Consider the following 14,557-nt stretch of genomic DNA (forward strand, 5'->3'; position numbering starts at 1 on the left):
AATAGAATAAGAGACAGGAAAGTAAAAAGAGATGCAAATGGACTTCATGAAGATTTCAAACAAAATGACAGAATCTGGTAGATTTGTATTCAGGCTGTAGTGGTAAGCAAATGAATGGAGAGGTAGGTGAGGGAACATGGTACTTATTGAGAGTTAAGGACATCTCAAATATTGTGTTTAGAACATTTTGGATAGACACAAGGGACTGAACCTTGAAAATCTGGGCTGTATGCCAAGCTAAACACAAAATTAAGTGAAAACAACATCAAAAATTCAAACTAGTTCTTTTAATCTGTACATAAAAGAATGAGGTGTTTTATTTTTCTTAATAGATGTAAACCAGTTTTTGGGTATCATTTAAAACCCTTTGCTAGGTTTACAAAATTGAAAATGATCTTAAGGAATTAATAGGAATATACAAATACTATACCAGATAGATGAGAATTTAGTCTGTTTTTTAAAACCTCCAGAACAGAAATTCGTGGACCACATCTTAAAGGGAAGGCTCCTAGGAAAGCTCTTCAGGAAGTAAATCTTATTTTCAAGCTGTCCAAAAAAAAAAAAAAAAAAATAACCAGAGAAAATCATCAGGTGTCAGAGGCTAAGAACAGCTGAAATATTGATTCCATTTTCTAACTTGCTGCTGTGTCTTCACATTCAGTGTCTGCTTCTCCACCTTATCTCCCAGCCTCTAAATAAGAAAAGGGGGGATGTGTAATTGTAGGAACACTGTTAAGAAGTCGCAGTGTTCAAATAGTTTTTGCTGTAATTTAATGGAAAATGTATATACTCATTCCTGACATTTTTGGAGGGATTTTCTTGGTAAGGGCAGAGTTGTAGAAAAATAAATATATGCAGAGTGGGAAAGGTACACCATTCCCTGTGCATGCCTAACATGGTTCTGATTGCCATCTTTGGAGTCTTGATGCTGTACACAGTGAATAATTGCTCACTGGATCTGAGAGGTGCAGTCTCCTTTGGTGGATTTGAAGAATTAACTTCTCGTGAAGTCCTGAACTGGGGCAGAAATAGACTTTGTACTTGGCTTTTCTAAGACTCTATTGAAACAGAGATGTTGAGGCATCACTTTCTGCGGTGTTGCTTAAGTGAAATTATGTGTGCAGAGGAAAATCCATTCGATATGCTTTTATTTTTAAACTGTTTTATTATGAGGGAAAAAAACCCCAGACATTCTATATAGTAGTGTAGGAATTTCCCTGGCAGTCCAGTGGCTAAGACTTTGCCTTTCAATGCTGGGGTGAAGGTTCGATCCCTGGTTGGGCAGCTAAGATCCCATATTCCTTTTGGTCAAAAAGACAAAACATAAAACAAAAGCAATATTGTTACAAATTCAGTAAAGACTTTAAAAATGGCCTGCGTTTAAAAAAAAAATCTTAAAAAAGAATCGTATACTAAATCCCTGCTTCTATATATTGACTGGCTTACCATAGTCAACTTCTTGGGGAATTTATTTCATTTTTATGCCTTACCATTCCCCACTGGTTTCCCAGAGGGCACTGGTGGTAAAAGACCGGCCTGCCAGTGATACAGAGATTAAGGTTCCATCCCTGGGTTGGGAAGACTCCGTAGAGGAGGGCACGGCAACACACTCCAGTATTTTTACCTGGAGAATTCCATGGACAGAGGAGCCTGGTGGGCTACAGTCCATAGGGTCGCAGAGAGTCGAACATGACTAAAGCAACTGAGCACATTCCCCACTACCATTTCATACTGAAGTAAATCTCTCTAACATTTTATCCATAAAGATATCAGTAGAGAATAGGTACTCTTTGATGCAGTCTTGCTTAAAATAGTAATGGTATGTAAGCATTTAATATAAGTGAATGAGTGACTGAAAGTCACTCAGTCATGTCCGACTTTTTGCGACCGCATGGACTATACAGTCCGTGATATTCTCTAGGCCAGAATACTGGAGTGGGTTACCTTTTCCTTCTCCAGGGGATCTTCCGAACCCAGGTCTCCCACACTGCAGGCAGATTCTTTACCAGCTGAGCCACATAAAGTGTCCTATAAATTAATGCACAATATAAGCGTTCTCCCATCTCTGTTGAGAAGGTTTATAAGGGTGAACTCCAATCAAACTGATAATCTGATGGGAGTGTGGTGGTCTTCTGGAAAGGCCATTTGTTGTTTGTGGGAGAGTATCTGTAGAGCCAATAAGTGTTGTCACCAAAGAAGAGTGATGTCACCAAAGAATCCCTGTCTTGAAGAAATGAGTGTTAAGATTGATGAGTACTCTTTGTTCTCTGGATTACTACTGTTGATAGCATAGTCTAACTCTGACTCTCCAGAGTGTTGTAACTGTGGACAAGAGACACTTACCTGTCTCTGAAAATAAGCTTCCTATTTGAAAAAATGTGTGTGATACCTGTTGGACCTATTCACAGGCCTGTCATGCAGATTAATTGTGATCTGGGATGTGACTGTGCTGTAGAAATAATGGCCCAGTTACCTGTTCTTTAGCATAAGATTTTGATTCTTTGAAATGACCAGTCTTCAGGATTTTTAATAGTACCAGAGGATGTAAAGATGGAAGAAATTGCTATCTTGAATATATATATGTATATATATATATATATATATATATGTATTTTTTAGAATATTTTTAAAGAATAGATTTTTATTGAAGTAGACTTGATGTACAATATAGTGATTCACAGTTTTTAAATGGTGTACTATATTTTATGCTTTATGCTTCCTTGGTGGCTCGGACAGTAAAAATCTGTTTGCAATGCAGTAGAGCGAGATTTGATCCCTGGGTGGGGAAGATCCCCTGGAGAAGGAAATGGCAACCCACTCCAGTATTCTTATTTGGAGAATCCCATGGGCAGGGGAGCTTGGTGGACTTTAGTCCATGGGGTCACAAAGCGTTGGACACAACTGAGCGGCCAACACTTTCACTGTAGTTTATAATTATTATAAAATAATGGCTGTGCCCCCTGTGTTGTACAATATGTCCTTGTAGCTTATTTTATGCCTAATAGTTTGTACCTCTTAATCATCTACAGATATATTGCTCCTCTCCGCTTCCCTTTCCCCACTGGTGACCGCTAGTTTCTTCTTTATATCTGTGTGTCTTTCAAAGAATAATTTTATAACCTAAGTTCTCTTTTTCCCCCGTATATGTTTTATCTGAGCATCATTATTATTCTCTAAGCTGAGATACATTTTGACTGACACCCTCCTCCCCTTTTTCTTTTCTCTCTCAGTTAGCAAAACCTTTGTGAATGGTCTCTTGATCGATCAGGCTCACCAAAATGAACATGTTTCTCTTGGAAAGGTTACCATGTGATCAGAACTTTATTCCTTCTCTCTTTTTTTTTTTTTAGCCTTGCCTCCCCGCTTGAAAGAGATGAAGAGTCAGGAGTCTGTGGCAGGTTCCAAACTAGTGCTTCGGTGTGAGACCAGTTCTGAATACTCCTCTCTCAAGTTCAAGTGGTTCAAAAATGGGAGTGAATTAAGCCGAAAGAACAAACCACAAAACATCAAGATACAGAAAAGGCCAGGGTAAGTATCCTGCATGTCACAGCAGAGGCCGTGCCTAGCAATACAATGGTATAAAATATAAAAATTACTAACAGCTTAGTAAATAAGTATACCATCAACAAACTGGATACATGATACATGAAAACATTTTTCGTTATACGGGGGCTAGAAATTGGGTCATTGTATAGGAAAGAATTTCAAAGTATGGCATCTTACAACTTCTGGACAAAGAAAGGAAGGATGGATGTGGAAAGAACTGTAACATGTGGCTAGAAATAGAAGGGGTGAGAGAAGATAATAGCAAGCCGCTGTATAGCACAGGCAGCTCAGCTAAGTACTCTGTGATGACCTGAGGGGCGGGAGCAAGGGAGGGCCAAGCAGAAGGGGATATACATATGTATATATATATCTATATATATCAGATTCACTTCATTGTGCAGCAGAAAACTAACACAAACTGGTAAAGCAGTTACACTCCAATTAAAAAATAAATTAAAGAATTAAAATCAAAAATTTTTTAAAAAGTAAAAAATATTAATAGGAGCTATTGTAGTAGTAAGTAATAGATGAGATCCTAAAATCCTGTATAAAATACCTGTGCCTTATACAATCAAACTCAGTTGGGAAAGAATCTGCCTGCAATGTAAGAGACCCAAGTTCAATTCCTGGGTAGGGAAGATGCCCTGGAGAAGGAAATGGCAACCCACTTCAGTATTTTTGCCTAGAGAATCTCATGGACAGAGGAGCCTGGTGGGCTACAGTCTGTGGGTTTGCAGGAGTTGAACACAACTTAGCAACTAAACGTATCATCATGTGAAGAGTTAGAATGTAATCAGTTGAATCTGAACTATTCTCAAGTAAATTTAATATGTAAAATTAATGTGTAACTGACAATTCTGTTAAGCTCCATCACCGTGAGAGCAGATTAAAATATCTAGTAATCCTAAGTAGCAAGAATCTTAAGTGTTCCTGCCCTCCTTGAGGAGATCCCTGTTTGGGAAGGCTTCATATGACCCCCTATAACATCTGTGTATTCTTTACCTACTCTAAAATGATGCTCTTTTATTTATTTTTTTCTTCATTTTTTTCCCTCCTTATTTAAGAACATTTACTTCTAACCTCAAACTACATTTTGAAATTACAGAAGAGCTAAATGTCTTGGGTTTTTGCTTGTGAACAGTCCTTTCATCAGTGTGACACGTATCATAGGGGTTCACAGCTCAGGGTGACCTTTTTCTCTACTTACACTTCAGAGGATTCCAGTGAAATCCCAGAGATGATATATGAAGCAACAATGAGAATCACCTCCTAGACTTTGATTTTATAGGGCAAATACCAAAAACATCAACACACATGAGCCAGAAAATATAAAGTGATAGAAGGGAAGTGAATTTAATTTTACCAAAGTGTCTAATGACTGTGAGAGCCATAATTAGGGATGTTTTCCTGTTTCTATGGTTTTAGTAACTACTCTGCTTATCCTTGTTATTGATTGTGTCAGGACAGTGTCTTTATTTGGAAGAATAATACAGAAGGAAATATCACTGTAACAGGTACTTCAAATATACCAAAAAAAGTAATAATTCTGTGAAGTGACAGAGTGCTTTTGTATATAATCTTATTTGTTTGATTTTTTAACAATTTTCCCCTAGTAGTAAGGTCAATTTACTGCTCATGGTGACTGTAATTTTGCAGGTTAAGAAATCAAGGGTCAAAAAACTGTTGTCTTTCCTTGAGTCACCCAACTAGCTATGAATAAGCTGGAACACAAATCAGTGTCTCAGATTCCCTAATGTTTCATTCCTTCTTTAAAAATGGAAAGCAGACATATTTTATCGTATGTGTCCATGTGGGGAAGGGAGGAGAGAGAGCAACTTGAAAAAATAAGCATGATTCTTTTTGAGAAGTTTAACAATAAAGAAAAATTACTTTTAGCTAGGTTTTGGTGTCTGTTTTGTTTTTCATCAATTAGCCGGGTTAGTAAGAAACAGTTTTCTGCATAAGCGGAGTGATGTCTCATTTGTTTCTATGTGGCTATTATTTGAGAGCAAAAATATTTAAGAGCCCATGAAAAGCTTATATGCTAGAAATGATGAAAGAATACTAGGGCGTTTTATACTCAAGGCATCGAAAGATTGTAGAGAGATTATCTAGTATAGCTGTATATGAAGCAATCAGGTGCTGAAACCCTGTTAGGGCTGGGGAGCTTCAGGATTTTTAAGCAGCCCATCTATTTACAAATAGTGGTCTGAAAACTTGATTGTTTATGCTGGGGTAAATTCTACCTTGTGGGAAGTTAAAATTTATTAATAATTAGGGAAACAAAATAGCTAACACTAATATCAAACAGTAAAACTAAGCACTGAATTGCAGGTTACTGATGCTAAGTGCCATGGGAGTTGGAAAGTGGGGAAGACCCCAGGAGCTTCAGGAGTCACTGTGAGGGGGTGGATTTGACTCTGCTAAAGAGAGTCCCCCTGGATAGGTGGGATGGGTTATAGAGTAGCAGTAGCAGGTTCTGTTTATAGGACAATAAAGAGGCCAATTGAGTTGGGCCAGTGAAAGAGTGAAATTTTGCCCTTCCTTGGATAAGATGCTGTGTGTTGGCCCTAGGCTAGAAGCTGGGTCCAGAGAGATGAACAAGAAGTACGTGCTGTCTCAGAGGCTTGGTCTCAAGTGGGGAAGGGAAATACAAGCAGTTCTAATTCTCAGTTTTAAATTTGATGATAGCAATGATCACAGGATGCTTTAGAAAGGTACTCACAAGGACGGTGGAGGGGACCCAGTCCTGGACTGTGGAGGCTTCCTAGAAAGAAGGGGAGGAGGGAGGGAAGGAGAGCCGGAGTATCCAGGCTGAAGGAACAGAACGAAGCAGCTGCGGACTGCAGGTATTTAAGGTGAGGAGACCTGAAGAGAAGAACCTGAGTTGGTCGGGTAAATAAGATGACAAAAAGGAACAACAAGAAAAAAGAGAGAGACTCCCCGGAATGAATACGGTTCTAAAGGAGCACATGTATAGGTGAAGAACTAATCTGTTACATGGCTTGGATGACATGTAAAAGTGTCATTAGTATTCAGAAAGGCTTTTTCATGTTGGCTTCATAGGCTCAGACAGCTAAGAGCACTGTCTACATATTAATAAAATCCCATTATCCCGGAAAGGCCAATGTTCAGAAATTACTTCTTTTAAACAATAGCCTTGCTGGAAAGAATTAAGTGGGAACAAAAAAAAGAGTTTTATTCAATTAATGTGACTGCAAATGACTCTTGGCAAAGCATTGAACATTTTTGAGCCTCCGAAAAGAAGACACTTTGTGTAAAGTGGGCAGCCACTGATAAGTGATCAGCTAATTGTGTTTCAGAATTGGGTATTTGATCGTTTCTGAGGTTGTATCTTAAAAAAAAAAAAAATTAGTGCTGTCTTTTTTTAAGGGATCAAACTGAATCTAAATTTAATTAACATTTGTAAGATGTTCTATTATTTCAACTTTCAACTTATAAGAGAATGAATACTATTGTTATTATACCCATTAAAAAATTAATATCCTGAGAATGAAGGAAATTAGGTTTTTTCCTGTAGATCTAATGTTAATAAATGGTTACTCTTGGACTTGAAATTGATCTGTATCTATGCCTTTTGTCTTTTTCACTCCATGTTTCACGTCTTTTCACAACTACTTGTGATTTTTCCATTGTATCCAGTGAAGTCATAACATGTTTAAGGCAAGGGACCTGTTTAGGCTTAAACTGCTTAATAAAAAGCATTCTTATTTGTCAGCTTCCTCTACGTGCTCATAATTTTTCATTATGAAGACATTTCAAAATGTTAACAATTTGTAGTGGTTACTTGCTTACTTAACTTTATCTCATGACATTTGCTCTTAGCCCACAGGCCAAGAAGGGATAAACTGTCTCTTAGGCTATGATCACAAGCAGAGGTGAATTTCAGTGTAAGGTTTAGGATTTCCCTGGGACCCTCTTTATTTAAAGTAAAATGTTGACTCTCTTCCAATCCTTCGCCTAGATTTCTTTTTCACATTTTATAATCTAGATTGTTTGTAACAGTCAGAATTTCCTTTTAATCCCTTAGTGTTATGAAAAGATTTTACACCAACAGGGAATCGCTATTATTTTGTAAAGTCTTATCCCCTCTTCAGCCCCTGCTCCCACTAATAAATGACATTCCTACATGTTCTTCCTATGATTCTGCATTCATGCATGAGCCTTTTTGTTTGTTTTATTTGGCTGAGCAAGGTGTGGGACCAATTAAAAGAAATAGAAACTACCCTGGTCTTAAGTGTCTACTTATCCCTTTGTTATTGTTTCCTTTGCCTAGTGGACAATTTTGATCAAGAAAACTGGTTAAAGAGTTTGGTTGTGTGACAGGTTATATTTCAGGTCAGCCTGTTGGCCTCACTTGCTTGTCTTGTATCAGTCTTTTTAAAAATTAATTTATTTATTTTAATCAGAGGCTAATTACAATATTGTAGTGGTTTTTGCCATACATGGGCATGAATCAGCAGTCTTATTAAAGGCTAACTTCCTGTTGTTTGTGTATGGTACACATTTTTGGATGCTCTTAATTTTGTATCCGGGGCTTCCCTGGTGGCTCAGTGGTAAACAATCCGCCTGCCAATGTGGGTGCCATCCCTGAGTGAGAAAGATCCCCTGGAAAAGGAAATGGCAACTCACTCCCGTATTCTTGCCTGGAAAATCCCATGGATGGGGGAGCCTGGTGGACAACGGTCAGTGGAGTTGTAAAACAGTCAGACAAAACTTAGTGACTAAACAACAACAATTTTGTATCAGCTCTTCATCTCTGTTCTTGCTTTATTTTTGAACTCACCTTGTGGCTTGTGTGATCTTAGTTCCCTGCTGAACCCAGGCCCTCGGCAGTGAAAGCCCAAACCACTGGACTGCCAGGGAATACCCTGTTCTTACATATTATAATTTTGTTTAAAATTGATTCTAATTGGTTTTGTCAAGTTAAAAAAATTAAGGAATGATTTCTCTTGTTATCAATTGTTTCAGGATTTTTTGACTCTTAATAGAAGAGGTTTATATACATCTCTTTCTTTTATTAATTGAGCTTCTCCAACAGGTCATTTTAACTTTATATGTAAGAAGATCTCAGATTCCTTAGGTATAAAATGGGAATAACCAGTGTCCATTTCATAGCATTTATGTGAAGCATTTTATGCAGTGTCTGATTCTGTAGAGTTTCATAGTTGCTGCAGTGGCAAGTGACTTCATTCTGGTAGAACCAGATGACGACGGACATTCTGTAGTTTGCCCCATGAAATCCCTCTCTCTTTTCTTTACCCTTCTCATTATCAGCAGTTCAACAGTATCTGAGCTGTGTTAACATACACACGAGAATTCATATATGATTCCTTAGGTATCAGAAGAAGGGGATGATATAAACTGAGTTGATCCTTTCTATATGCGTTTAAGTTGCCTTTGCCTATAAAATATGGTGGAAGAATTAAGTATGAAAAATGAGATAAGCAGCTGTGGAAACCTTGAATCTATCTTGTGAGTGAGCACTAATTAAAAGAACACGGCTTGCATTTTAATATAAAAAATGAAGTTAATCCTTATAACTTCCATTTATAAATGTTTTATGGCTTTATTGCTACATTGTATCATTTTTTTCTTGCTCCAAAACAATGCAGGCATATTAGGAAAATCTAAAAATTGCAGGAATTTAGAATGTCATTATAATAGTAGCAGACACTTACTGGGAGATTACTCTATTTCAAGCATTGTTTTAAACACTGTGTATGAGTTAACTTCTTTGAAAGCTTTTAGAAAATGAAAATCCGCCAAAACAGGCACCCCTCCCAGAACCCCAGATAACTCATCAATTAAAGACCAAAAAGTTAATTTTATGATTGGGAGTTCATTCATTCTTCCGAGTTAACTTTATTCTTATAGACAAGATATAGTAGCCTATTGAAGAAAGTAAAATAAAACTATAGCCATACTTATTAAGGCCCCAAATGGTTGCAATGTATAATTTTCAAGAAAGGTTTGTCTGTTTCTACTCTCTCACTGTTTCCCATTCCTGCTTTAAGACCCAAGGATTGAAGAATCTCACAGTTAAATGTATCATTACAGTTCAAAGGAGTTTTTTGTGTCCCTAGAGAAATTTGAGTTTCCATTGAACTGCAAAAAGGATTGCCAACCTCTTTGACATAAATGCTTTCTCCCTTCATAATGCTTTTAAATATGCAGCTCTCATTTAAGCTTTCATTTAAAAACAGGATTTATTTTTTCAAAACTAATTGAAAACACTGATCTAATTAACTCTTTTCTGCATAGAGATATTCTTGTTAGGAACTGCTTGACAGGTGGAAATCCAGGCTTGAATCTGTCCAAAGAGAAAACCTCTTTTACATGACATCCTATCCTTTTTGAACACTCAAAAGGTCCTTCCTTATATATCATCCAAAATGTGCCTTCTTTTCCTGTAAGATATAATTCTACCTTCAAGAGCTTCACCAAATAATTTCCTTTTCCAGATAATAAAGATGGAATATATTTATATATATATCTTGTTCATAGCTCCCTGCCAGTGGAACCTCTCTTACTTTAATAGCATCTTCTCTGGTGTTAAGATATCTAGGCCATATTCAATTCTGATCACCTTCTAAAGTCCTCTAGCTATTGATATTTTTTTTAATCAAATGCCACTTTGAAGCATAATTCAATACTCCAGATATGATCCAGCCTATGAGCAGTATATTGAGACTTTTATCCAATTTGATTTATGCTCTTTTAATATTAATTTGGCCATAGAGTGGTACTTTTTTCTTCCTTTTTTAAAGTTATTTAAAATGGAGTAATATTAAACATGTGGCTGATTGAAATTCATTTTTCTGTATAAATTGTTGTCAAGGCTCTTCTCTCCCAACCTGTATTTCTACTACAGATTTTTGAACCTGGATGTATTTGTTATGCTTACCTTGATTACACTGATTCTTGGTCTTGGCCCGTTGATGCACAGCCCTAGAATTCCCAAGGGTGTCTCTACAGAAAGGATTTCTTAGTCACTTCTCATGCCTGCCTTAGAAATTCACTGTAACTGTGTAAAAATGACTAAGAGGTAGGTTGTAAAGAAATCTGTTTGTTTAAAGAAACATTTGAGCACAGGAAATTTCTTATTTTTTTTCTTATTGTCTTTCTGTTTCTCTGTTTTTAAGTTTTTTTATTGGGGTATAATTGCTTGGAATAGCAACCCACTCCAGTATTCTTGCCTGGGAAATCCCATGGACAGAGGAGCTTGGTGGGCTGCAGTCCATGGGGGTTGCAAAGAGTCAGACTCAGCTGAGCATGCACGCATGATTATTTTACATTGTTGTATTAGTTTCTGCTGTACAACAGTGTGAATCAGCTACACACACACACACATCTATATATACATATATCTATATATACAAATGCATACATACATACATATGTATATGTATACCCATCCTCCCTATCGAGCCTCCCTTCCTCCAGCTCCCTCCCACCCCTCCAGGTCATCACAGAGCACCAAGCTATGCTCCTTGTGTTATAGCAGCTTCCCATTAGCTCTCTGTTTTAAACATGGTAGTGTATGTATGTCAATCCTAATCCCCCAGTTCATCCCACCCTCCCCTTCTCTCCCTGTAACCACAAGTCCATTCTCTACATCTGTGTCTCTGTTTCTCTTTTTAAGCGTAATATTTATTTTCATTCTTTGGAAGAGTATTCCAATAAACGCTGCCCAGGTCTTTTAGGAGAAGTTTGAGTTTAAGAGCTATCCCTGTCAGATTAAACTGTAAGTTAATGTTAACTGTAAATTTCATTACCCTATTTCTTGAAGAAGATTCTCCTGAGAGAGGTACTCAAGACTGGCAGAATTTAGACCAGAGAGAGAGCAGCTCCAGCTACATGACCATGAGAGGCTTGATGCAGGAATTGGCACTTGAGGTGGTCCTTAAAGATCAGCTGGGGCTTCCCTAGTAGCTCAGCTGGTAAACAGTGTGCCTGCTGGAGACCTGGGTTCAGTCCCTGGGTTTGGAAGAGCCCCTGGAGAAGGGAACAACTACCTACTCCAGTATTCTGGCCTGGAGAACTCCATGAGGTCGAAAAGAGTCAGACACGACTGAGTGACTTTCACTTTCACTTTAAAGATCGGCTAATATCCTGATGGATCAAAATACAGGGTCTGCATTCTTAGGAAGAAGAAATACACAAGCAAAAGGACGAAGATGGCAGGCCATAAAGCTTACACATGCAGGTTGTGGAGGGTGGATTAATTCAGTAGATTGAAGGAGGAGAAGAGTTGAAATTAAATTTGAAACAATTGATCCAACCTGATTAGTAATATTATATGACAAGAAGAACCAGAAAATTCACTTAAAATTAGGAAGGTGTAATTTACAGGAGGACTTCCCTGGTGGCTCAGCGGTAAACAATCCCCCTGTCAATGTAGGAGACATGGCTTTTATCCCTGGGTCAGAAAGATCCCCTGGGGAAGGAATGGCAACCCACTCCAGTATTCTTGCCTGGTAATTCCCATGGACAGAGGAGCCTGGTGCGCTACAGTCCGTGAGGCTTCAGCATCAGAGGCAACTGAGCGCACACGCATAATTGCTTTACAATGGTATGTTAGTTTCTACTGTTCAACAATGTGAAGCAGCTGTAAATATTCTCCCTCTTGAGCCTCCCTCCCTCCAGCTCCCTCCCACCCCTCCAGGTCATCACAGAGCACCAAGCTGTGCTCCTTGCGTTACAGCAGCTTCCCACTACCTGTTTAAAACATGGTCGTGTATGTATGTCAATCCTAATCCCCCAGTTCATCCCACCCTCCCCTTCTCTCCCTGTGACCACAAATCCATCCTCTACATCTGTGTCTCTGTTTCTCTTTTTAAGCATAACATTTATTTTCATTCCTTGGAAGAGTATTCCAGTAAACACTGCCCAGGTCTTTTAGGAGAAGTATGAGTTTAAGAGCTATCCCTGTCAGATTAAACTGTAAGTTAATGTTAACCATAAATTTCATTACCCTCTTTCTTTAAGAAGATTCTCCTGAGAGAGGTACTCAAGGATGGCAGAATTTAGACAGAGAGAGAGAGAGAGCAGCTCCAGCTACATGATCATGAGAGGCTTAATGCAGGAATTGGCACTTGACATGGTACTTGAAGATCAGCTAATATCTTGATGGGTCAAAATACTGGGTCCCCATTCTAGGAAGAAGAAATACACAAGCAAAGCATGAAGATGGCAGGCCATAAAGCTTACACTTGCAGGTGGAGGAGGGTGGATTAATTCAGTAGAGTGGAGGAGAAGAGTATAAATTAAATTTGGAATAATTGATCCAACCTGATTAATATTATATAACAAGAAGACCCGAAAATTCACTTAAAATTAGGAGGGTGTAATTTACAGGAGGGCTCTCCTGGTGGCTCAGCAGTAAACAATCCACATTTTTGAGTTAGACATGGGTTTTACCCCTGGGTCAGAAAGATCCCCTGGGGAAGGAAGGAATGGCAACCCACTCCAGTATTCTTGCCTGGGAAACCCCACGGACAGAGGAGCCTGGCAGGTTACAGTCCGTGGGGTCGCAAAACATCAGAGAGGCCTTAGCAACTCCATAACACCACCGACAAATTTACAAGAGGTTTGTGTGTAATTGTGAGTTGCTATCTTTGCTCCCTGCCCTGTTTTCTCCCTGTTGTCCTCCTCTCAGGAATCCAGGCTGTCGATATCAGGCTCCTGTATATAAGGACACTTTAGAAAGGCTTTAATGAATGCTGAGCCAATCCCAGTAGTTCTGAGTTTTTAAATCATAGGCACTGCTTAAATTATAGGCTTGTGCAATAGTAAGGCATAGACAGATGCAAATCACAGTGTTGCCCATGTTCAGAAAGAGTGCCAAATATTGATTTAATATGTAGTTTTAGGAAAGTGTGTGTTATTGTTGCATGAATATTTATTTCAATATTAAGAACCATTTGTGTGGTATGGTGCTCCCAGCAATGAGAATCATTTCAAAGAATGACAAATTCCCTTTCTTTTGAAAGTATTAAATTCTCTTCCTTCAAAATTAACATAATTCTTGATATCATTCTGCTAAGAAAGGAAGTATAGAGCATTTTAATCTAGTCTAGCCTTCACTGTCCTTACCAGATTTATAAGAAACGGCTTTACACTTTTTTATCTTCCTTAATTAACCCTATTGGCTACTGATACTGAGATAAAGAGAGGAAAGAAAACTTAACATTTGGGTGAAAAAATAATTCTGAAATGTAATGTGGTTAGTGGTAGTGTTAGAGGAATAAAAAGAAAACTTAGTAAAGAATTCCTTCAAATTGCTGATCTGGGTGATGAAATTAAGACTATGTCCAGGGTATAATTTAAATGAGATGTATCTCACTTTTGGTGTGATTTTGGTAAAATCATATATGTGTGTATATATATGTGTATCTATGATCATCATATTTCTGTGAAATATACTTAAACCTCTTTGGTCCTGATCTTGTAGGAAGTCAGAACTTCGCATTAGCAAAGCGTCTCTGGCTGATTCTGGAGAATATATGTGCAAAGTGATCAGCAAACTAGGAAATGACAGTGCCTCTGCCAACATCACCATTGTGGAGTCAAACGGTAAGAGATGCCTACTGCGTGCTATTTCTCAGTCTCTAAGAGGAGTGATCAAGGTATGTGGTCACACGTGTATCACGTAGGTGTGTTAAATCTCATTGTGAACAAATAAAAATCAAGAAAGGAAAACTCTATGTTTGAAATAGCTTATGGGTCCTCTTGTAAAGCTCTTTACTCCATAAGGTAAAATAGGCCTGAAATATACACAGATTATTTAAAAAGGATTGGAATAATATCATGAATAGCAGAGACAGAACGGATTGCTAAAAGAAAGAGATTATACCTCCATTTTAAGTTAGTCAGGGACAGCAGGTAAGTTTTTTGCTCTGTCAAAACAATATGTATATATCTATATGTATATATATATATAATTTATATACAGAATATATATTGTATATATTTCATGCTAATGTGT

The 14,557-nt window shown here is 37.9% G+C and overlaps 1 protein-coding gene across 19 annotated transcripts in view; it reads left to right on the plus strand.

Moving 5' to 3' along the window:
- NRG1 (neuregulin 1) overlaps positions 1–14,557 on the plus strand; it is a 232,663-nt gene that overhangs the window by 49,306 nt on the left and 168,800 nt on the right. For all 19 annotated transcript variants that reach the window (XM_069572866.1, XM_069572857.1, XM_069572868.1 and 16 more), the window contains 2 exons: positions 3,351–3,528; positions 14,024–14,145. In XM_069572866.1, coding sequence (XP_069428967.1) covers positions 3,351–3,528; positions 14,024–14,145 — 300 coding nt within the window. The remainder of the gene's footprint in view (positions 1–3,350; positions 3,529–14,023; positions 14,146–14,557) is intronic.

Source organism: Ovis canadensis, chromosome 26 (assembly GCF_042477335.2).
Source record: "Ovis canadensis isolate MfBH-ARS-UI-01 breed Bighorn chromosome 26, ARS-UI_OviCan_v2, whole genome shotgun sequence".
Taxonomy (NCBI): Eukaryota; Metazoa; Chordata; class Mammalia; order Artiodactyla; family Bovidae; genus Ovis; species Ovis canadensis.